This window comes from Equus quagga, chromosome 13, assembly GCF_021613505.1.
Source record: "Equus quagga isolate Etosha38 chromosome 13, UCLA_HA_Equagga_1.0, whole genome shotgun sequence".
NCBI classification, from domain to species: domain Eukaryota; kingdom Metazoa; phylum Chordata; class Mammalia; order Perissodactyla; family Equidae; genus Equus; species Equus quagga.
The window spans coordinates 53420779-53445617 of record NC_060279.1 but is presented as its reverse complement, the minus strand read 5'-3'; the positions used below and the strand labels follow the sequence as shown (position 1 = coordinate 53445617).

At 41.5% G+C, this 24839-nt stretch overlaps 1 protein-coding gene across 10 annotated transcripts in view; it reads left to right on the top strand.

Annotated features, from left to right (window-relative positions):
* PSME3IP1 (proteasome activator subunit 3 interacting protein 1) overlaps nucleotides 1-24509 on the top strand; it is a 30546-nt gene extending 6037 nt beyond the window's left edge. For 6 of the 10 annotated variants that reach the window (XM_046683229.1, XM_046683225.1, XM_046683227.1 and 3 more), the window contains 6 exons: nucleotides 3452-3593; nucleotides 4148-4246; nucleotides 4644-4765; nucleotides 9632-9765; nucleotides 16449-16513; nucleotides 23758-24509. In XM_046683229.1, the coding sequence (XP_046539185.1) occupies nucleotides 3467-3593; nucleotides 4148-4246; nucleotides 4644-4765; nucleotides 9632-9765; nucleotides 16449-16513; nucleotides 23758-23975 (765 nt within the window). In that variant the 5' untranslated portion in view covers nucleotides 3452-3466 and the 3' untranslated portion in view covers nucleotides 23976-24509. Of the gene's footprint in view, nucleotides 1-2709; nucleotides 3012-3451; nucleotides 3594-4147; nucleotides 4247-4643; nucleotides 4766-9631; nucleotides 9766-16448; nucleotides 16514-23757 lie in introns of all 10 variants that reach the window. The other 4 variants (XM_046683222.1, XM_046683219.1, XM_046683221.1 and 1 more) reach the window with 2 other exon arrangements.
* The last annotated feature ends 330 nt before the right edge of the window (nucleotides 24510-24839 follow it).

Sequence of the window (24839 nt, the reverse complement as noted above, 5' to 3'; positions counted from 1 at the left end):
GTCTGTGCAGGAGGAAACCAAGGCTCAGAGGAGTTAAGTAACTTGTCCAGGGTCGTACAACTTGTAAGTGACAGAATTGAGGGCTCTGGATTTCAGACAGTCTGTACTCTTTGCCATTGCCTGTACTCCCTCTTAGTAAGGAGACTGCAACAGAAGATGCTTACCATGTACTGACTGAATTAGCCTAGGTCGTACGGTAGTCCCCCTTTACCTGTGGTTTTACTCTCCTCAGTTTCAGTTTCTCATAGTCAACCAAGGTCCAAAAATATTAAATGGAAAATTCCAGAAATAAACAGTCCATAAGTTTTAAATTGTGCACCAATCTGAGTGGCGTGATGAACTCTCCAGTCAGTCCCTCTCCGTCCTGCCCAGGACATGACTCAGCCCTTTGTCCAGTTTATCCCTGCTGTATACGTTACCTGTTGTTAGTCGCTTAGTAGCCATCTTGCTTATCAGATTTACTGTCACAGTATCGCAGCGCTTGAGTTCAAGTAACCCTTATTTTACTTAGTAATGGCCCCCGGAGTGCAAGAGTAGTGATACTGGCAGTTCCGATACACCAAAGAGAAGCTGTAAAGTGTTTCCTTTAAGTGAAAAGGTGAAAGTTCTCAAGGAAAGAAAAAAAAATCATATGCTGAGGTTGCTAAGATCTATGGTAACTTTTATTACAGTATATTGTTATTATTCTATTATTAGTTATTGTTGTTAATCTCTTACTGTGCCTAATTTATAAATTAAACTTTATCATGTGTATGTACGTATAGGAAAAAACAGTATATATAGGGTTGGGACTACCTGCGATTTCAGGCATCCACTGGGGGTCTTGAAACATATCCCCCGCAGGTCAGAGGGGACCCCTGGAGTGAAAAGTGTCAGAAATTAAGCTTACAGCTTGGCAATATTTATTGACAGTGAAGCTCTGAATCCTGAAAAGACCTGAATATTTCTGGAGAAGGAATATTCTGATATTATCCAGATTACTCAGGAGTATGGCCACTTGTTCATAAGCATTTTCTGTCCCTATCTTGGACCTCTCCTAACATAGAAAAACAACCAAATTTTAATTAGCCGGAGAGCCACTGGTGGCATTGAGGCAAGTAGGGTACAGCAACAGTAGAAGTGCCAGGGAATGAGGACCTAGAGAAAATGTGCAAATTGAAGAAAGAGATGGATAAGGGCCAGCTGGTGGCACAGTGGTTGTTTGCACATTCTGCTTCAGCAGCCCAGTATTGGCTGGTTCGGATCCTGGGTGCGGATGTAGGCACTGCTTGTCGAGCCATGCTGTGGCAGGTGTCCCACATATAAAGCAGAGGAAGATGGACACAGATGTTAGCTCAGGGCCAGTCTTCCTCAGCAAAAAGAGGAGGATTGGCGGCAGATGTTAGCTCAGGACTAATCTTCCTCAAAAAAAAAAAAAAAGATAAAGTAGTCTGTGTTCCTTTTAAACTCACAAAAATTTATTGTAATTAGTTGTGGCCATCTAGCTTGTTTTATTTTACTTATCTTGGGATCAAAGGAATGTCAGGATTATAATATTAGCTTTAAAGAGCAGACTTTTATAAATGCTCATTAGTTTTGACTGTGTGGTTGTGTTTGCAGGAAACTAACCCACTAGAGAAGTAGTGTTTCTCTGTCAAATTCTAAAACCATTGTCTTTAAATTTCCTTTTTTAAATGTGCTTCTGCTATATTTATGTCCCTATTTGTGAAAGATGGTTAATAGCCAGACTAAACTCTGAGTAGAAGTTGAATCCTGACACTTAAGAGAAAAAGATTAATGGAAAAGAGAGTAAGGATGTCTTGGAATCCCATAAATTTGTCTTTTCCCAAAAGTGATTGATAAGTATTGGCAAGATTCTTATTTTTCTGATGTTTCCAGTCCACAGTCAAACCCTTGTTTACATGCATCCCGAAGGCTTTGTCCCTTGAGTTTCAGGGATCTTTGGTAAGGGTAAATGAAGGTGGCTTATTCTTTTTCCAAAAGCTCAACAGGCCCTCAAAATTAAATAAGTGATTTTACTTTCTTAATTTTGAGTTGTAAGAATAAATCTTAGAGTCTCTGAATTCTTATTTAGATGGAAGCATGTAAGGTCCTAGGTTTTTATTTTGGCTTATTGGAAGATTTTTTTTCAATATTAATATATATTCATTTTAAAAAATATATAATGAGGGGCCAGCCTGGTGGCGTAGCAGTTAAGTTTGTGTGCTCTGCTTTGGCAGCCCGGGGTTTGCCAGTTCGGATCCCAGGTGTGGACCTATGCACCGCTTATCAGGCCACGCTGTGGCAGGCGTCCCACATGTAGAGGAAGATGGGCACGGATGTTAGCTCAGGACCAATCTTCCTCAGCAAAAAAAAAAGAGGATTGGCGGTGGATGTTAGCTCAGGGCTAATCTTCCTTAAAAAAAAATTATATATATATAATGAGAGTGAAGAGATACATTTAATGGAATTCCAGTGGCATTGCCATATCCTAATATTTGTTTCTAAGATTTAAATCATATGCAGTCTTATAAGTTCACTGCTTTGAGACACTTATTTTTCTCCATTTTATAAGATTAAAGGTACTACGGATGTTTGGCCCAGAAAAGCGACAGATTAGGGGGAACATGGGAGTTGTCTGCAAATGACTGAAGCATTGTCCTGTTGAAAAAAGGATTTGGCTCCTTTTGTGTAGTCCCAGTGGATTGAACCTGCGTGTTTAATTTGTAGGGAGCCAGGTTTCAGTTCAGGGTAAGGAAGAACTGTCCTACCCGTCAGGTCTGCGCAGAGAGGGAGTCCGCTGCCTGGGAGGGAGTGCAGTGGTCCCTCTTGAAGTTCTGACATATGGGTTGGATGAAGATCTCCCAGTCTGTGTGGTGGATTCAGATGCGGGATGGAGAACCATATTAGCTGGGCCCTGAGGAATGTGCCTGAGGCGTGTCGCTGCCCTGCTGTGCAGACTAGACTCCGTCTCTAAGGTTCCTTGGATACGTGAGTCTCTTCCTTCTGAATCTGCTTGGAAACAAGAACAGGTGAGTGGAGGTAGTGTCTTGTCCCTGAAACGGGAATTTCAAGAAGGAACAATGTCAGATGTTACAGAAATAAAGGAGGATGAGAACTGGGAAAAAGTTAGGGTGCCCAGGAGGCCAGTTTGTCTAGACTAGAGGGACAGAGAAACGTCGACAATGTGAGGTTTACCATGGAGCAGCATGTGCTGAGAATCATTCCAGGTGCTCTCGCTGACCGGGTAGATATCATAGCTGTTAATAGAACTGCCCGATACACCAGGAAGAATGTAATTGTGCTTTCGTCAGTGACCTTTAAATTAAACTACCTGAGGATTTCTTCGTTTCAAAACCGAAGGGAATTTTGCGGTAGTCTGTTGCTGGGTGAGACAGAACTAACTCTTCTTGTTTCTCTTTAGAGTTTTAATTGCAGTTCTCACTTGAAATGGTTTGTTGGTGTTTTGTAGACTGATTATTCCATTATGGATGGAGGGGATGATGGTAACCTTGTTATCAAAAAGAGGTTTGTGTCCGAGGCAGAACTAGATGAGCGGCGCAAAAGGAGGCAAGAGGAATGGGAGAAAGTTCGGAAACCTGAAGATCCGGAAGGTATGTAGGCTTATGGTATGGTCTTCAACGTCGTGATCTTTAATCCTGGCCACAGCCCTGCAAAGTAGGGATTACTGTCTTCGTTTAGAGTAGAGGAACTGAGGCTCAGGGGTGAAGGCCCCTAGGGAGGTCTCCATGCTGGGAGCAGACACAGGCTACTCACGTCCTTGCCCTTCCCACTCTACCACACTGTTTGCCAGGAGATTCTGCTAGTCTGTTGCATCTATACAGGTGGATCCAGGATCTGAACAACTGAGTGCGCTGCCCTGCTGCCGCTGTGTGTGGTTTGGGCTGACCCCTCATCCAGTAGCTGTCTCAGGCCGTAGGCCCTGCTGACACTGGCTTTGAGAACTGCTGGCTCCTCTCTGAGGTCCCAAGGGAAGCTGTGGACTTTGTATTATTTTTGTGTTATTCTTGCCCTCAGATCATGCTGAGACTTGACTTTATCTTTAAAATGCTTTGTGATTCTAAAATAATATGAAAGAATTCTAAAGTATGTATTTTTTCCCCACCTCTCTTTTTCTCTCCCCCTTTCTCTCCCCTCTTCTTGTCAGAGTGTCCAGAGGAGGCTTACGACCCTCGGTCTCTGTATGAAAGGCTCCAGGAGCAGAAAGACAGGAAGCAGCAGGAGTACGAGGAGCAGTTCAAATTCAGTAAGCTTCCAGAAGCAGAGGTCAGGGCGCCCGGCAGGGCCTTTCTGATGCCCTGTGCCTCATGCCACACTTTTCTAGCTAGCCGTGGAATTGTCTGGATTATCTAGTCTCCAGATGCTCATTTGGTTTGAAAAAGAGACAAACTTCTGCCTTCTAAACCACACTGAACATTTTTGTTTAGAGCTCAAGATACCCATTTTAATTCTGTGCTAATATCTAGTAATGGGAGAAATGCCTTGATTTTATGCCATGTTCTCTCTCCAAAAGCCATGGTGTTTACTTTCTTCTAAGCCCCTAAAGGATCTGTTGTTTATTCAGAAAAGGAAAAGGAAAAATCTTATTTGACTATATTTTCCCTTTAGCCTGCTAAGTGTTGCTCGTTTAATTATTTCCTCAGAGAACATGGTAAGAGGCTTAGACGAAGATGAGACCAACTTCCTTGACGAGGTTTCTCGGCAGCAGGAACTAATAGAAAAGCAACGAAGAGAAGAAGAACTGAAGGAACTGAAGGAATACAGAATATCCTTTGTACTTGGAGAGCAGTCTGGAAGGTGTCAGTTCTCTCATCAACATCTACGGAGTTTAGTTTCTTCATAAATACAATGAGGGTCTTCTCCCTGGTGATCTCTGAGGTCCCTTTCGACGCTGACGTCCCTGTGACTGAGTAACTGGCAGTTGTTTGTGGTTGTTCTGTGTGCAGGAGTCTGTTGCAATCAAAGGTCCAGATCCTTTAGGATTAACTAAAGGCCTAAATGCTAATAGTCAGTACCGGGGTATCCTCGCCTTCTAGGATTAGACTCTGAGACAGATGGGTGATGCAGTGAACTTCATCCAGGGGAGAAACTGGCTTCTGAGTTTTAAAAGGAAATGTTTAGCAGCTCTCCTCTGTCCTTAGTAAGACCTTTCCCACAGGTACTGCTTGGTCTGGCCCCAGAGGGACAGAGAAGGCAACAAAGATGACTTTGCTTCGGCTCAGTATTGCCTTTTTGGCATCCGTTTGACCTTCTTAATAGGCATCCCAGCTGTAACTTGGCTGAAGCAGAATTCTCAATTCCATGCCTCGCTATCCCCACCCTCATCACACTGCCCGCGCCCCCCCCCCCCCATCTCTTCTTTTTCTGGCCTCCCAGTCTTCCTAACTGGTACTCCTATACCCCAGGTGCCTGGGCCAAAAACTACCTCCAAAATGTGCTCCAAGTCCGCCCGATTCTTGCCATCTCTGCTGCCACTGCAGTAGTCATAGACTTTTCTCCGGATTACTGGGATTATCTAATTAGCCTCTGCTTCTGCCCTCGTCCCCCACAGTCCCTTCTCCAGACGACAGTCAAAGGGAGCTTTTGAAAACACACATGGGATCATGTCACGTTCCTGTTGGAAACACTAGTGGCTTTCTATTGCGTTTAGGCTGCAGTCGACGTTCTTTGCCAGGCCCTGCAAGGCTCTGCATGATTTAAGCCACCCAACCTCCCTGTTACATCTTGAATTCATTCTTCCTCATGTTCATTGTCCTGCAGCCTCCTGGCCTTCTTCACCTTCCCGTCTCACCAGGCTTTGTGACTCCGTCTCAAGGCCTTTGTATTTGCTGTGTACTCGGCCTGGAATGCTCTGCCCTCAGATTTGACAAGGCTGGCATTTCATGGCACTTGGGTCTCAGTTCACATCTCCCTTCTTTTATTTTTTTTTTTAAAGATTTTATTTTTCCTGTTTCTCCCCAAAGCCCCCTGGTACATAGTTGTATATTTTTTAGTTGAGGATCCTTCTGGTTGTGGCATGTGGGGCGCCGCCTCAGCATGGCTTGATGAGCGGTGCCATGTCCCCGCCCAGGATCCAAACTGGTGAAACCCTGGGCCAGCGAAGCAGAGCACACAAACTTAACCACTTGGCTATGGGGCCGGCCCTCACATCTCCCTTCTTTGTAGAGACTTTTCGTAAGCACCCCATCTAAAATTGGCACCCATCTCCATCACAGTCTATGGTGTCATTTTTCTATAGATCTTGTCACTACTTGAAAATCTTAATTTATTAGCTTACTGGTTTGTTTGCCTCTTTGCTGCTGGAATGTAAAGTAAGCTCCATAAGAACAAGGATGTCGCCATCACTGATTTCCCCAGTGCTGGGCATGTAGTGGGTTCTCAGTATATATGTGAATAAATTAATGAGTGACTCATAGGAGAGGTTAATAAAGCTACTCCAGCCTTTTTCCTCTTATGAGAAGGCTTGTTTAAATATGATAAGCTTATATGTTGAATAACCTCACTAGTGTGATTGAACAGGCTTCACCTCTAAGATTGATGGTACGACTCTGCATGTATGTACTAGTTGGTATTTTTTGCAGGGAGTATGCAGTAGGTTCCATTGAAGAGTCATGTGGGGAAAGTGTGGATAGATTTCCAGGGACGTGGTTTAAATCAAGGTGACTGATGGTGAATAAGGTAAGATGGAGCATGGTATCACAAAACCTGCTCTCAACTGGTAGCAGAAGACCTGGCTTCCAGTCCCCGTTCTCCTAGTGCCTTTCTGCTGCAACATTAGGAGAGGAGTTGATAGAAAGTGACACCTCACTCCCAACCACAGGATTCTGAAGCTCCCCTCCCCTGCTCCCTTCCCTGCTGACCCCAGCACAGTATTAGGCATGGTGTTTGCAGAGATGGGCAGATGGATGTATTGCGTTGTTTCAGGCACCAGGGTTTTTCCTTTAAGGAAATACGTTAATTACACTTCTCACTTGAATTTCGTCTTGTTCCGTGTGCTTAATTTGGCAGGCTCGCAAATGAGACAGAGTGTCTCCGAGAGCAGCCTTCTGGAGCGTAGTGTTGGTTTGGTGTGCGTGGGGCACGCACTTGGTTTGCAGTTCAAAGGGGAGAACGGACAGGGCAGCGCTGAGGCAAGGGAAGCTTTCTGGCCTGGGAACAGTACAGTGTAACTTTGAAGAGGCTCATTGGAAACTTGGAAAGTTCTGACTGTCTAGAAAAACTGAAGAAAAGCAAGCCTTCTTCCTCCCCGCTGACGCGCTAACCCGAGCATGCGTGAGGCCAGAGACTGGAGAGGGGGATGGAGGGGTTAGACGTTTGTTTATTGAAGCTCCAAATCAGGAGCTGGTTCTTGGCTTTGCTTGATTGTTATAATGCGATACATTTTCCATTGTGATACTTATGGATACAAATAAGCTGTGGTTTGGGCCATAATAAACAACAGAACTCTTGTTTTATTCACGTTAAACCAGTATTTAGCAATATTATGTGTATTAAAAACTACTGATTTTGGGGGCCAGGCCAGTAGCGCAGTGGTTAAGTTTGCACATTCTGCTTTCGTGGCCTGGCATTCGCCGGTTGGGATCCTGGCCACGGACCTATGCATTGCTTCTCAAGCCACCCTGTGGCAGACATCCCACATGGAAAGTAGAGGAAGATGGACACGGTGTTAGCTCAGGGCCACTGGTCCTCAGCAAAAACGAGGAGGATTGGCAGATGTTAGCTCAGGGCTAATCTTCCTCAAAAAAAAAAAGATGGGAGAAAACAAAAAACTGATTTTTAAAAATCCCTCATTTAATGAATGCCTTGAGATTTTTGATGTATGTTTGTATATTTAAAGCATTTTAGGGGGAGAGGGACTTAGGGGAAAAATTGCTTATGCTTTGGATATGGATCAAAAATAATAATATTACCACCCCCACCCTCAAGAAGAAAAGGTTGGGGGCTTTTCCTCACTTTAAAAGAATAAAAAGTTAAATGTTGGTTTTGCCTGTGTCCTGGTGTTAAAAATACGTGTGTGCTTTTGTTGTGTTAATTTTTTCCATTTTTGTTTTATTTTTCAATATTTACTATTAGGAATTTTCTTTGAGAGTTTTTATCCCTTAATGATGGAGTTGCAGATAAAAGTCACAGCATGCTCATTGTTTTTGGCCTTCTGTACGAGAAAGATGAAATCTGTTTCTTTCATTTTTATTCTAAAAAAGGAACATTTAGTATTAACATTATCTGTTTCCCATCATGGCCTTACAAACATTAAATTGGAAACTCAGAATAGTACTGAGCATTGTGCATAGTGTCCATTGAATATTGTGAATGTTTAAGGTAATTGGTGCCCATAAGAATCACGTTACTGCCTGAAGAGTGGTCAGGATTAGAATTTCCTTATTTCTGGTACGCAGTTTTGTCCATTGTTCAGAGAAACATGAATAAATAGCTTAGACCATGTACCCCCGCCTCCTTGGGCTGTAGTTACATGCTTCTTAGATTTCCTGGGCGCTAGATGTCACTATTGTTCCAGAAAGGCACTGCTGTATCTTAAATAAGGAATTGTACCATGTCTGAATACTTGTCTGTTGCCTAGTAGGTTGTGAGAGAGAGAATGAAAGGGAAGGAGGGGAGGAGACTGGTGGAGAGAACCAAAGAAAGTGACAAACCTCAGGAGCCAGAGATGGACGTCAAGCGTGAGAAAGGGCTGTGATGAGTGAACTGGTTACGCTTTTAAAACAGCTTTTTGGTTCCTGTGTTGTCTACGCACAGGGGTTTCTCACTAAAATCACCTTGAGAGAGTGTGGGAAACAGGGTCCTGGGCTCTGGAGGTCCTCATTCAGTAGGTTTGGGACAGGGGAGGGACGTTGTTTTTTAATGAGCCTTAGGGTGATTGTGAGGTTGTCTTGTAGCAACAAGAGTAGGGTTAGTTTCTGTGATGTCTAAGACTGAATGCTGTTGATAGTCATAGGGCATTCTGCAAAAATTTGATTTTAACTTAAGGGGGAAAAAATGAACTTTTTTTCCGATTATTTTTATTTTTCCTTTTTCTCCCAAAGCGCCCTGGTACGTAGTTGTGTATTTTTTTAGTTATGGGTCCTTCTAGCTGTGGGCATGTGGGTTACTGCCTCAGCATGGCTTGATGAGTGGTAATGTCTGCACCCAGGATCCCAACTGGCAAAACTCGGCCACCAAAGCGGAGCACGCGAACTTAATCACTTGCCCATGGGGCCGGCTCCCTAAAAACGAACATTTTTATATTTTCAGGGAAGCCACATTTTCTTCTATTGTATTTATATTCCTTAAGATCTTGGTTTTTCCCAGCAAGCATGATACTGACCATGTGTTTGTTGGAGGCAGGTTTTCTGGCTGTACTCAGATTTTCATTGAGAATCAGAGAAAAAGTTTGCTTCTCTGTATTATTTTGAGCTTAATTTGCCATCTTTCTTTGTGGTCACCTTCATTTCTCTTTAAATCAGCTGACTCAACTGGCAGAATAAAGAGGGGAGGGCATTTTTTAATTAAGTAGGCTAAACCTTACGTGGCAGAGCTGAAGTGCTGGTAGATTCTCTTTGTCTTCCTTCTCTTGGTTTACTGTTGTCCTGCCATAGCTCTTTTTGCTTAGTTTGACCCTTAACCTGTAACTCACAGTAATCTCAACAAGGTTGGAATTTCTTCAGAAAACAAGAAGGAAGTGGAGAAGAAAGTGGCTGTGAAACCCATGGAAACCAGGAACAAGTTCTCTCAGGCTAAGCTGTTGGCAGGAGCTGTGAAGCATAAGAGGTCAGCCAGCGCTCAGCCTGAAATCCCCCTCTGACCGCGTCCTCTGAAGAGCCGCCTGTAATGTAGCCAGAGCAAAACGGGCTAAGCAGGAGTCTCGGGGAGCTTCCCTTGCTAGCCTTTCCTCTCTCCCCTTCCCAGTTTGCTGTCTTCTGTGTAGCCGTCCACCCTTGTCTCTGATTGTTCATTCGACATACAATAGCTCCTCCTCCCTGGGCACCTGCCGTGTTCCAGGCATGGTGTTAATGCTCTGCATGCACGAGCTCGTTGATTCCTCTCAACAAGTCTGTGAAGTATAAGTTATCATCAGACGAGGAGACCAAGAATTTGGGAGGTTGAGAACCTCTGTCCAAGGTCACAAAGTAATAGGAGAGGTGGAGTTCAATGTTTGAGCGTCCGTGTTGCTAGGTAAATGAGGTAGCAGGTTCTATGACAGGATTTGCCTAGGGTGTAATGAGAGCAGGGACGAGGAAACACAGGAGTATGTGTGCTCACGCTAGGCAAGTGAGGGAAGTCATTGTAAAGGAGAGGCTGATTAGGTAGGGCGACCAGGGCTTTGACAGGCAGACAGGAGACAGGGGAACAGCCCAGGCAGGGGGAACAGCTGCTGCAGAGTCTTTGCGGCCTGGAAGAACACGGCGGCCGTGACAGGGTTACCGACCTGCTGCTGGCACTCTGCTTGATTGATGTGGGGTGGCAGCCCTGCTGAGAGGTTTTGATAAGTTCTTTGTTTGGTTTGCTCCTCCCTTTCCAAATCCTGAAATGGCACCAGAGTGATTAAAACCTGGTCATTTCAATTTGCCCGACCAGACCACGGGCCAGACGGCGTTACGTTTAAGTGCAGTCCATTAGGATAATCAGTATAGTATGTCAGCAGCCAGCCATGCGTTTTGAAGGGAGTGTGTTGATGCAGTCTGTGGTTTCGCACACCATCCCTCTGCTGCAGATGCTCCTAGGAACAGTGCCTCCGTGTAAAAATGTCAGCGTGGTAGAGCAGCAAAAGGGAGGAGCAGCAGGAGGCTGAAAAGCCCCACGAATTATTCCTTTCAAGTCTTCACAGCAGCTTTCATGCCTGGCCCAGTGTCTTTCAGGGTTTGGACCTGGGTCCGTTTCACTGAACAAGCACTGTGGACCCACCACCCAACTTAAGACCTAGAAGATCATCAGCAATATTGAGTCTCGCTCTGTGCTCCTCCCATTCCATCTCCCTGCCTTGCCATCCTCACACAGCACTTTCTCCAGTCTGGCTTATCGTACTTTTACCTTTATTTACTTTTAGTAATTTGGAGTTTTTTTTGGCTACCTATATAGGTATCTCTAAACAATATAATAACTCACTTGTTTTTGAACTTTATGACAATGATTTCATTATATGTACAGCCTGCTGTGAATTTGTTTTTTCACTCAAATTGTTTCAGTAATTGGAACCATTTTGTGTGTGTGTGCATATATGCACAGCTGTAATTCGTTCATTTTCACTGCTGTGTAATATGCATTATATGAGATTCCAAAATTTGTCATTCTCCTGGGGATGAGTATTTGAACTATGATGAATAGTGCTGATAGGTCTAAGACGTATGTTTTGTTACATATATGCATATGTTTCTCGGGTTGTGCCATCCAGTACCATAACCATTGGCCGCCTGTGGCTATCTAAATTTAAATTAATTAACACTATTTAAATCCAGTTCTTTAGCCACACTAGTCACATTTCAAGTGCTCAATAGCCGTATGTGGCTAGTTGCTGCCGTACTGGGCAGCACAGATAAACAGTGATACAGTGGCTTTATAAAATAATACCTCCCGGTGGTCTCAGTTTGCATTTCCCTGTTAATGACTGTAGTTGACATATTTCATATGTTGATTTGCCATTCATGTGTCCTATTAATGTGAGAGGTCTTTTCATTTAGTTTCTCATTTTTCTGCTGGGTTATTTATATTTTCCTTATTGATTCATAGGTTTTTTTTTTTTCTAATATAGTCCTGATATTTTTTTCTCAGTTCATAGCTTTTTACTTTTATTAATTTATTTTAAGGTGGTCAGTTTTTTTAAATTGAGATATAATTGACATATAACATTACATTAGTTTCAAGTATACAACATAATGAGTTGATATTTACATGTATGTGAAATGATCACCACGGTAAGTCTAGTCAACATCCATCACCACACATGGTTACAAATGTGTTCTTCTTGTGATGAGAACTTCTAAGAGCTACTCTCTTGGCAACTTTCAAATAAAGAGTACAGTATTGTTGCTGTAGTCACCATGCTGTACATCACATCCCCAGGACTTATTGATTTTATAACTGGAAGTTTGTACCTTTTGAAGGTGGACAATTTTAAGGTGGTCAGATACATCAATATTTTCTTTGATAGTTAGAGCATTTTATGTTTTGTTCAAGAAATCCTTCCTACCCTGAGCTCGTAAGATAGTTTTCTTCTAAAAATTTTAGAGCTTTGTCTTTCACATGTTAGTCTTTAATATATCAGGAATCGATTTTTATGAAGGGTAGGAGGTAGGGTCTCATTTCAGTTTTTTCCTTCAAATGAAAAGCCAATTTTCTAGCATCATTTACTAGGTGCACTGCCTTTCCGCAGTGATCTTCAGTGTGACCTCTGTCTTATAACAAGTCTCCACACGTGTGGGTTTGTCTGGGGGTTCTTTTTTCCTGTCCCTTGGGTCTGTTGGGCCAGTTCCACCCTGTGTAATTACTGTAGCTTTACAATAGATCTTGCTGTCTGGGAGGGCAAGTCCCCTTACGTTCTTCTCAAGGATGTCTCGTCTGTTCCTGACTACTTTGTTCTTCCACATCAATTTCAGATCTAGTTAAAGTTCTTTAAAAATCCCTATTGAGATTTTTATTGGAACGTTGTGAAATTGCTTGACAAATTTATAGAGAACAGATCTTTATGGATTTGAGTCTTTGTCCATGGCATATATCTACGTTTGTTTCCTTTAATGTCGTTTAATAAAATCTTAAAGTTTTCTTTTTCAAAACGGTTGTGGACAGGGCCCGGCCCAGTGGCACAGCAGTTAAGTTCACACGCTCCGCTTCTCAGTGGCCCGGGGTTCGCCGGTTTGGATCCCGGGTGTGGACATGGCACCGCTTGGCAGCCATGCTGTGGTAGGCGTCCCACATATAAAGTAGAGGAGGATGGGCACAGATGTTAGCTCAGGGCTAATCTTCCTCAAAAAAAAAAAAAGTTGTGGACATATTTTGTTAGATTTATTCCTAAGTATTTTATATTTTTTTTGTGGCTGGTATGTAAACGTGCAGTTGATTTTGTAGTATTTACGTGCAGCCACCCAGCTCTTATTAACGTTACTAGAACTGTTTAGTAACTTTTATTAATGTTAACAATTTGTCAGTGGATTCTTTTGAAATTTTTATGTAGAGAGTTACCATCTGTGAATAATGGCAGTCTTATTCTCTTCTTTATACCTTTTAATTCCTTTTTCTTGTCTTATTGCACTGGCTAGGACCACCAGTAAAATGTTAGATAAAAACAGTTACTGTACGCATCCTTGTTTTATCTCTAAGCAGAATGTTTATAACTTTTTCCCCATTAAGAACAGTATTTATCACTTTTGTTTTTTCAGATATCCTTCAGCAGGTTAAGGAAGTTCTGATCTTAGTTTGCTAAGAGGTTTTTTATAGCCATGCACTATAAAATTTTGTCAGTTTTTTTCCTGCTTTTGAATTGATAAAATCAATTTTTCTTCTTTGCTCTGTTAGGGTGAAAAATTAAATTCATAAATTTTCCTAATGTTGCATTCCTGTGAGAAACCTGGGCTGGCAGTGATGTATTATCATTATTAACTTTGCCGGATTTGCTCTACTAGTATTTTGTATAGGTTGTTGCATCTATGTTCTTGAGTGAGACCGTCCTGTATTTTTTTTCCTGCTTTATCTGATTTTAGTGTGAAGACTAAAACTAGCTTCACAGAATGATTTAGGGAGTGGTCCCTCCTTTTGTGTTCCCTCGAGGAGTTTGTATGAGATGATGGTGTCCTGTTCTGTGAACGTTTGGTGGAACTCCTCTGTAAAATCGTTTTGGTCCCTCTTTTTTTTATTTGTGATACAAGACTATTTAAATTTCTCCATATCTTCTTGAGTCAGTTTTATTTAGTTATATTTTCTGGGAATTTGCCCGTTTTGTTTTGTTTCAAATGCATTCACTAAAGTTGTTAATGTTCTTTATTTTTCTGATTGCTGCTCTATCTGTAGTTGTCCCCTTTTTCATCCCAAATATTGATGATTGGTTCGTTTATTCTTCTTTTGACTAGTTTCATGAGAGGTAGTCTCTGTTTTATTAGTCTTTTCAAAGATTCTTTTGAATTTACTTCTCTCTATTTTTTGTATTTCATTAGTTACTGCTCTTTAATGTCTCATACCTCTTTTCGTTGAAATATTCTTTGCTTTCTTCAAGTTTATTCTTTTTTTTTTTTCCCCTGCTCTTTTCTCCCCAAATCCCCCCAGTACATAGTTATATATTTTAGTTATGGGTCTTTCCAGTTGTGGCAGGTTTATTCTTTTGTTATTTCTGTTGTAAACAACTGTCAGGGAGCTAGCTAATTAATTTTCAGCCCTTTTTTTCAGTTACAGGCATCTAAAGCTATGAATTTTCTTCAGCTTTCATTGTATACAGTTTAGTATTTCCAAGTATTTTTAAATATTCATTATGATTTCTTCTTTGTCTCATAAATTAGAAACATTTTTAAAAATTTCTAGACATATTGAGGTAACTTTATTTCATTGATTCTAAGATGAACTTTTTGTTTCCACATTTTAACACCTTATAATAAATGATGTGTTAGAGAGTTATGAAATATCATATTTATCTTTTCTACCTTAATAGCATTGTGGTTTATATATACTGATTCTTTTGAAATTGCTTTAGATTTGCTTTGTGACTTATTCCTGAGGTTAATTTTTGTGTGTGTTCAAGTGAGCTTGAGGAGAATCTGTGTAATTTGTAATTTTTTGTTTTGGATTCTGTGTAAGTACAACAAAGCAAACTTGCTAATTATGTTGTTTTAAATCTGTGTCTTTACATATTGTCTGCTTGCTCTGCCAGTACTTGAGAGGAATGTTGAAATCTCCCACTATAGGAATGATTTCTTGATTTTTCTTCAGAATTCTGCTATATATATCTTATTAAAATATATTTTTTTAAGCTCTTCAATTAGGAGCTTATGTGTTCAGAATTGTTATTTCTTCACAGTGAATTAAACTTTGTTTCATTATGAAGTAACCTCCTTTATCCCTTGTAATGCTGTTGGTCTTTAAGTCTGTTTTCCTAATGTTAATATAGATGTCCTATCTTTCTTTGGGTTAGTCTTTGCCTTGCTAACTCTTTTTCCATTCTTTTACTTTCAGTCTTTGTGGGTCTTAATTTGTTTGGTTTGGTTTTGCTTAAGTTTTTAGGTGTGTCTCATAAATAGCTGATTTTTTTATTTTCTTTTTTATTTTTTAAAGATTGGCACCTGAGCTAACAACTGTTGCCAGTCTTCTTTCTTCTCTCTCTCTTTTTTTTTCCTTTCTGCTTCTTCTCCCCAAATGCCCTCAGTACATAGTTGTATATTGTAGTTGTGGGTCCTTCTAGTTGTGGCACATAGGATGCCGCCTCACTGTGGCCTGATGAGCGGAGCCATGTCCACACCCAGGATTCGAACCGGTGAAACCCTGGGCCACTGCAGCTGAGCATGTGAACTTAACCGCTTGGCCACAGGGCCAGCCCCTCGCTGATTTAAAATTTAGTCTGTTAGTCTCTTTTTACTGGTAGGTTTGGCTTTATTAGGATTTTTTATATAGTTTCTACTATCTTAATGTGATTTGTCTTTTTAATTTTAAAAAATGTTTTTTCCTTGTATTCTTGTTTTTAAAAAAATTAAGATTTTAAAATCTTTTGTTTATTTTTTTCTTTCTACTGGTTTAGATTTAGGTATTCTATTTCTATTCTTTTGGGGGCTAACCTTGCAATTTACCAGGCATACCTAGCAAAAGCTAAAATAAATAGGTCTCTTACTTCCCTGCAAAATTATACATGGACCTTAGAACTTTTAGCTATCGCCCTCTTCCTTTCTTACATGCTGCTACTGTCCACTTTAGTATGGTCATGTTTAACCTCACAAATTAGATTTTTTTTTTTATGCAAACAATATTTGTTTAGATTTATACTTGTATTTTCCAGTTTCTTTTTCACCATCCTTTTCCTTCTGGGATCATTTCCTTCCTCACTGAAGTACATTCTTTAGATATTCTTTTAGTGAAAGTCTTTTGGGTAACTTTCAGAATTTCTAGCATGCCACTAAAGATATTTCCTTCAATCTTTAATAACTAAATTTTTGTCATTGCTGAACATGACCAGATATTCTTGAAATCCATCTGTGGTTCTAACCAAGATGAATAAGGACAACAAAGAATCTGAAGCTGAGGTGATGCCTGAACGTATCATGCTTTACCCCTTGAATTGGTCAGGAGTTGACGTTGTCTTTATAACTAGTAATGTAACTGGAAGGAGATTAAGATCCTGAAATGGAGACTTTTCATTTCAGATCATCCCAGCTCCTTGAGGCTGCCTAAGACCCATGTCACTGGAAATTGGAGCTTCTGATTCCCAAATCTTTGATCCCCAAGACTGGATGTAGCTCAAATCACCATTTTTTTTTTTGTTACAGCTCAGAGAGTGGCAACAGTGTGAAAAGACTGAAATCGGATCCGGACCCAGATGACAAGAATCAAGGTAGGTGATATCCTTCAATTCATTCTGTACTCATAATACACATGAACCACAGTAAAGGGCTGCAATGCGTTGCATCTATGAATGTATGCCAGCCTTTATCTCTAAGCAAGCCTACCCAAACTTAATTTGCCAAACTATTTTATACCAGGCAGGGTTTATACCCAAGAGGATGTCAGCTGCCCTACAAACTAATATGTTAGCACCTGGTGGAACTGATAAATGACAGTTGTGCTCTCCTACGAGTGCTTACAAAGCCAAACCCTGGGCGTATCACCTCTGTTCACAAAGGGTTTTTCTGTCTCCCCCAAATGTCAAGTTTCTTTCTTTCGCCTGGCTGGCTGCCAGTGAGGGGTAGGAGGCCTGGCTGCTGCTGATGGTTGGGTTGGACTGAGCCTAGAGGCTTAATACAGCTTCCAGGCGTATGCTTTCTTTGGTGGTTGCTTATATGTAATCACATCTAGCGCTGTATTCAGTGGCACCAATTGTAAGTGAAGGTGAGTGTATCCTGGGGGCTGGATCGGGAATGAGAAATTCAAGAGTGTTCTCACTTCTGCCCTGCTCCCTGTGGGATGACACTCTGAGCTACACTCAGTGGGCCATCTGTAAGACAGGGCTTATGTTCATTTCTTTCTCAAAAAAATAGTGGATATTTTAAAATAGGTATCTAATGGTTATTTTTTAATATGTATTACTGAGTACCAGTAATGGTCAGCTGTTGCTGATACATTTTGCTCTAGAATCTACTTTTAAAAAGGACATTCAGTGAAGAGTCTCCCCTACCCCTGTATCCTCTTCTGTCCAGTCCTTCTCAGAGGGAAACAGTGTTAGACATTTCCTATGTATCCGTCCAGAGCTATCTGAGCATGTATAAACAATTACAAATATATGTATTTTAAATGTTTTATTATAGATAACTTAAAACATATTCAAACGTTGAGGTAGTAGTATAATGAACCCCATCATGTAGCTTCAACAGCTTTAACACATATCCAATATTACTTCATTTATACCTCCCCAACTGTAGTATGTTGAGACAAATCCCAGACATCAAGTTATTTCATCCATAATTATTCTGTATGTATCCCTAAAAAATAGAGTTCTTGTTTGTTTTAACATAATTTTACTATCATTATCACACCTAAAATTTTACAATATTTCCTAAGTATTATCAAATATCAAATTAGTGTTCATTTTCCCATAATTCTTTTTCTTGACAGTTGATTTTTTACAAATCAAAATCCAAGCAAGGATCAGACATTGTATTTGGCTTATATGGCTTTAAAAAAAATTATCGAATTATAATTCACGTACTGTAAAATTTACCCTTTTAAAGGACACAATTCAGTGGGTTTTTTTTTTTTTTTTTTTTTGAGGAAGATTAGCCCTGAGCCCTCTTTTTGCTGAGGAAGATTGGCCCTGAGCTAACATCTGTGCACATCTTCCTCTACTTTATGTGGGACACGTGCCACAGCATGGCTTGACAAGCAGTGGGTAGGTCCACACCTGGGATTCGAATTGGCAAACCCCAGGCTGCCGAAGCAGAACGTGGGAACTTAACCACCGGGCCACTGGGCCAGCCCCTCAATTCAGTGGTTTTTAATATGTTCACAACAATATTTAGTCATCACCACTATCTAATTCCAAAACCTTTTTATTACCACAAAAAGAAACTCGATGCCCATTAGCAGTAAATCCCCATTCTTCCCACTCCCCAGCTACTGGTAACTACTAATCTACTTTCTGTTTCTATGGATTTACCTTTTCTGGATGTTTCATGTAAATGAAATCATGCAATACGTGACCTTTTACTCCTGGCTTCTTTTCACTTAACATAATGTTTTCCACGTTCATCCATGTTGTAGCATGTGCCAGTAGTTTTTACAGCTGAATAATGGAATCATGGTATGATATGGCACATTTTGTTTGTCCATTCATCAGTTGATGGACGTTGGAGTTGTTTACACTTTTTGGGTATTATAAATTATGCTGTATGAACATTCACGTACAAATTTTTGTGTGAACAAATGTTTTCAGTACTTTTGGATATACACCTAGGAATGGAATTGCTGGGTCATATGGTAACTCTATGTTCAACTTTTTGAGGAACTGCCAAATTGTTGTCCAGTGCAGTTGTAGTGTTTTTATATTCTACCAGCAGTATATGAGGGTTCCAGTTTCTTCACATCCTTGTCAACAGTGTTACTGTCTTTTTTTATTATATCCATCCTTGGGGATGTGAAGTGATATTTCATTGTTCTTTTGGTTTGCATTTCTCTAATGACTGATGATTTTGGCATCGTGTACTTATTGGCCATTTGTATATCTTCTTTAGAGAAATATTTACTCAAATTCTGAGCCCATTTTTAAATTGAGTTATATATCTTTTTATTGTTGAATTGTAAGAGTTCTTTATATATTCTGGATACTAGACACTTGTCAGCTATGCTTTACAGATATTTTCTCCCTTTCTGTAGGTTGTATTTTCACTTTCTTGATAGTGTCCTTTGGAGCACAAAGGTTTTAAATTTTGATGACATCTAATTTATTTATTTTTTCTTTGGTTACTTGTGCTTTAGGTGTCGTATCTAAGAAACCGTTCCCTAATCCACAGTCATGAAGATTTACACCTATGTTTTCTTCTAAGAGTTTTATAGTTTTAGCTCTTACGTTTCAGTCTTTGATCCATTTTGAGTTAGTTTTTGTATATGGTGTGAGGTAGGGATCCAGTTTCGTTCTGTGTGGATATCCAATTGGCCCAGCACCCTTTGTTGAGAAAACTGTTTTTTCCCCACTGGCACTTTTATTGAAAATCAGTTGACCAACATGTGTGGGTTTATTTCTGGACTCTCTTTTCTCTTCCATTGATCTATGTGTCTGTCCTTAAGCCATTACCACACAGTCTTGATCACTATAGCTTTGTAGTAAGTTTTGAAATTGTGAAGTGTGAGTCCTCCAACTTTGTTCTTTTTCAAGATCATTTTGGCTTTTCAAGGTCCCTTGCATTTCCATATGAATTTTGGGATCAACTTGTCAATTTCTATGAAAAAGGCAGCTGGGATTTCACTAGGGATTGCCTGAGTCTGTAGGTCAGTAGAAATATTGCCATCTTATGGCATCTTAATAGGCTAGCATGTCTTTTAAGTCTCATTTAACCTTTAGGTTCTTCCTCCTTTTTCAATTTGTATTTGTTTCTTTTGTATTTTTTTTGTACAAAAAACTGGATCTTCGTCTTGTGGAGTTTTCCACACTCTGGGTTTGCTGATTGCATTCCCATGGTGTTCCTTTATATCCTGTGTTTCCTGTAAAATGGTAATTACGTCCAGAGCTTGATCAAGTTGATTTTTGGCAAGAATACTTCATATGTTGGTTTTGTGCTCCCTATTATCATTATTATTACTTTAATTAAGATACTCTTTTGTTCATTGCTTAATTTGCTTGTCATTATACCTTGGGAATTGTTCATATCCGAACATAAACAGCTACTGCATTCTTTTTTAAGGAAGTGTAGCATTCCATTGTGTGGCTGTAGCATAGTATATTTGTCTCATTTTCTATTGATGAACATTTAGATTGTTTCCATTCTTTCTCTATCCTGATGTTTCATGCATCATTTTTCACGTTCACAAATACATCAGGTTAAATGCTTAGAAGTAGAATTATTGGGTCAGAGAGGATATACATTTGTAATTTCGATAAACGTTACCAAATTGCCCTGCAAAGAAGTTATCCCAGTTTATATTCCCATCGGCAATGTAGGAGTTGCATTTCACTGATATCTTTTTAATATATAGGAAACTTGCTAAACTGTGGCTGCTTAAATACGATAAGTTATACTGTGTGTGTTTATACACACACACACGCACATAAATAAAACTTCATAGAAATCTTAAATATCTTTCAACTAGTTAACTCATAGTCCTGTCTCTGGTGCTTATTCACTGGTAAGAACTATTTGCATCGATCAAGGGGAAGGAGAACTGGTGTGGCTCCTTTAAACTATCTCAGGCAGATGCTTAGGTTTCAGATCCATCTTTTTTGTGCTCCTAAATCCCTTCTTCCTACCCCTCCATTCTTAGAGCAGAAGCTGGGCAAGAAATATCCTCTTTTTCAGCCCCATAGTATAGTGGTTCAAGTTTGGTGTATTCTGCCTCGGCGGCCTGGATTTGTGGGTTCAGATGCTGGGCGTGGACCTACTCCACTCGCCAGTCATGCTGTGGCGGCAACCCCCATATAATGTGGAGGAAGATTGGCACAGGTGTTAGCTCAGGACTAATCTTCCTCAAGCAAAAAAAAAAAAAAAAAAATGATTAGTATGTTAGCTCAGGGCTAATCTTACTCAGCAAAAGAAAAAGAAATACCCTTTTTTACTAGGAGCTAAGACCCTGCAAGAGGAATATACCCTGAAGCTTGCTTCAGAGTCTTTTCCTTGACAGTAGAAGGATTAGCCCTGTTAGTCCCCCAGAAGTTAGCTCTTTGACCCTAATGGAGATTCAGGCTTCCCCCACTGGCGGCTGTGGACATAAGCTCTGGGCAGAGCCAGTAAGTGCACAAGTGTCCCCATCTACTCTCAAGTCACGCATCTGTCTAAATCCCAAGAACAGTCTCTCATAGCAATTTTCAGTATTATTTTGGTATGACAATGTGGTCCTGCAAATGCAGAAGTTGGCAGGAAACTTCACCAAATGGGTGAGATCAGAGGGCACCGCTTTGTTCTCTTTGGACAGTTAACTGCTTTTGGAATGAAATTTGTCAGAGTTGCAGTCTCTTTTCTTTCTTGAAACTTCCTAGGTAATTGAGAGATTGGGTCTTTTGGCTTCAGCTCTGCTGATGGCGCTCTAGTCCAGGTTGCTTGGTTGCGTTTCCGTGGCTGGCTTCCAGCCTTCCCTTAGGCCAGCTCTAATCCTCTGTAGGGACTCTGAACTTGATCCTTCTTTTCTAAGATAGACTCTAAAATACTTCACCCTTGGAATACTTAGTAAAACGATGTATCTCACTGAGCAGCTTCACATGAATTACTTTGCTGAGTAACTGATTCATACCCTTATAAAATATCAGGTGTTTTTTAAACAACCAAATTTTTCTAACAGTACCATTATGCCTTACTTAACGAGGATACGTTATGAGAAATGCGTCAGGCGATTTTGTCATGTGCGAATGTCATAAAATGTACTTACACAAACCTAGACGGTATAACCTACTACGCCCCCAGGCCATGTGGTGCTAATCTTATGGGACCACCATCATATATACCGTTCATTGTCGATGGAAACGTCATTATGTGGCGCATAACTGTACTGGAAGTATCTTTGTTATGTGAAAGTAATAGTACAGTGAATGTTCACATAACAAATGGTAGACAGTTTGATGTTATGTCCCAAATTTTCAATCCCACCTCAAAAAATTTAGCCATTTACAATGAAGCTGTAAAATGCCTTTAACACATTTTCTCACATTCTCGCACATTGTGAATGCCGACCTGCTCTGTGCCAGGCCCTATGCTCTGTGCCAAGGGCATTGAATGGTGAAGAAGGGGCCTGGCCCTCAGCAGACCTAGGGTTAGAGGAGAATAGAGACAAGCCATCCCTCTCATCATGAGGACTGCCCAGGCTTCAGCAGCTTTCCTGGCTGGAGTTCAGGGATGCCCTTGGCTCACAGAGAGATGTGGAAGTGTTCCTCCCTAATTTAAGCAGCCCAGGATGCTCTTTGAATTTTTACATTTGTCTTTTTAAAGAATTGTCTAAAAAGATAGTATGTGCATTTCATAGAAAATTCAAAAGAGACAAGAGAGTGTAGAGTGAGAAGTTAAGTCTCTCCTGTTCCCCGCCCGCTCAGGTCCTCTCCCCAGAGCAGCCGCTGTCACCAGTTTTTATGTATTTTCAGACATTGTCACGTATATACATGGGCGTGTTTATTTTTCTCCCCACAAAGTATGGCACATACACACAAATCATGACTTTGATTTAGCACAGAGTCTTGGAGCCCAGTACACAGAGTGCTTGACGCTTTGTACTGGCTGAGCAGTAGTCCGTTCCTTAACTGGTCGCTGTTAGTGGCCATTTGGGTTGTCTCTAGTCTTTTGCTGCTGTCAGCAGTGCTGCATTGAATGTTCCCATGACCGTCATTTCAGTTTGAAGGACGTTGCCAAATTGCCCTTTGCTCCCTGAGCAGCGTATGAAGATGCCTGTTCGCCATACCTTGCCTCCTTATATAGTGTTTATTCTCCTCTGTTTAAAATCCATCTGTTTCTTCTTCTGTGAACCGTTAGTGCCTTCTGTCCACTTTTCTGTTCCGTTGTTGGTTTTGGAAGAACTCGTTGTATGGTGCAGAAATGGGCTTTTGTGGTATTTGTTGCAAATATTTTCCTCCTTTCTTGTAGCCTTGTTATCGCCATCTCAGCAGCCACTGTCAGCTCTCATTTCACTTTTCCCCATCTCCGTGTTTTAACGTTGCTTATCTTCGGTGGCTTCTTTTTCCTTAGTAGGACTTTCTGTAAGACAAGCAGATATGCTGAGCTCTTGCACTCTGTGTACTGGCTGGTTGATAGCTCTTTTTGCTTCTCCGTGGTATTTTTTACTTACTCCTGATTTCATGTACTTGGGGCCATGTATCCTTTTCACATTTAGTTGAGGTCTGTGTTAGGGATTTGTTAAGGCAAAACCCTGGAAGGTAATATGCTTCTCAGCCTGAGATAGTGAGGTTTGAACTCCACCTCTTACTCGTCAGTGAGGTCTGGTATCATTTTAGTACATTATCTTTTGATTCAGATTGAGTTTATTGTTTTCTACACTTTTTTTTTGGTGAGGAAGATTGGCCCTGAGCTAACATCTGTTGCCAGTCTTCCTCTTTTTGCTTGAGGAAGATTGTCACTGAGCTAACATCTGTTCCAGTCTTCCTCTGTTTTATAGGGGATGCTGCCACAGTGTGGTTTGATGAGCAGTGCTAGGTCTGTTCCTGGAATCTGAACCCACTGAGGTGGCATAGTAGCTGTGGGTTTCCTGGGGCAAAAACCACCCCAGCTACTTGGTGACGTTCTGCCTGGTTTTGAAATGTGCTCCAGCTGTCCTTCAGTTTTCTCAATTGTGAAAGGAACACAGCCGTCAGATGCGGGCGCCGTGGTGTGGACGACTAGGGTTGTTGGAGGGCTTTTGTGGGTAACGCCCTCAGCACGGGGCCTGGCTTGTGGAAAGGACCCCGGCAACACTGGAAAGAGGTGGTGAAGTAACAGTCTTTCCTCTGTTTTGCAGAAGCCCTGCCCTGCGTGTCTCTTGGCAGCGCGTCCCTGAGCGCTCCGTCCATCCACTGCCCGTCCGCCGCCGTCTGCATCGGCATCCTCCCGGGCCTGGGCGCCTACTCGGGGAGCAGTGACTCTGAGTCCAGCTCCGACAGCGAGGGCACCATCAACGCCACCGGCAAGATCGTCTCCTCCATCTTCCGAACCAACACCTTCCTTGAGGCCCCCTAGCTCTGTGTCGTTTCCACCGCGAGCTCCTGCCCAAGGGTAGATGGACGTGCCTTCTGCCGCGGGCACACCTCCCTCCGAAAACGCCTTTGCCTGCTTCCTGTGCACACTGAGACATTTTTAACCTCATCTAAAGATGTGCCAGAGTTTACTAGAGGCCCGACCTGTGTTTGATTTCTCTTTCCGGTCCAGTGCAGATGCCCAAACCTGTCCCTCCACCTCTTTCCTCAGCGCTGTGGTGGGGCGGAGGTCAGGTTCGGCAGAAATGCCGCTGAAAACACCCTGGGAAGGCAGGCGCCAGCTGGCTTGCAAAGGTTTGCGGTATATTACTTTCTTGTCGTTTTCTTTTTTTCCTTTCCCAACAGCACAAAGAAGCAAGGGCAGTTATTAGACAGGTATTGTTTAGACATTCATTTTAGACGAACACGTGCTTTGTACTGCGTTGTGGAGCATGTGGGACAGAGGACTGACCCGGTAATGAAATGGCCCGCTCCCCTGGACCTAACGACTTCTTCATGTTGTGTGACTAAGTAAAGACTATAAACTACATCTCTGGGGGGTGTCACTTAGCATCATCATTCACTGTGAAGTTTTCTCTTACTCTTGGCCATTCCTTCTCCTCCTCCTTTCTTCCAATCCCATTTAAGACTAAACCTTAGAGAAACAGCCCTTATTTCATCATGGCCAGAAGTCAGAAGTACTGGTAGGTCTGTGGGCGAGCTGATAGAATTCAGCAGCTCCTGGAATCCTGAAATTGCACATCCTGACTCTCCTCGGTGCCTCGCCGAGGCTCCCCCTCTGTTTGATACGTGTTATAGTTGTGGCTTCTAACTCTGCAAGCTGCTTCTAGTCCGAAGGTGCTGCGCT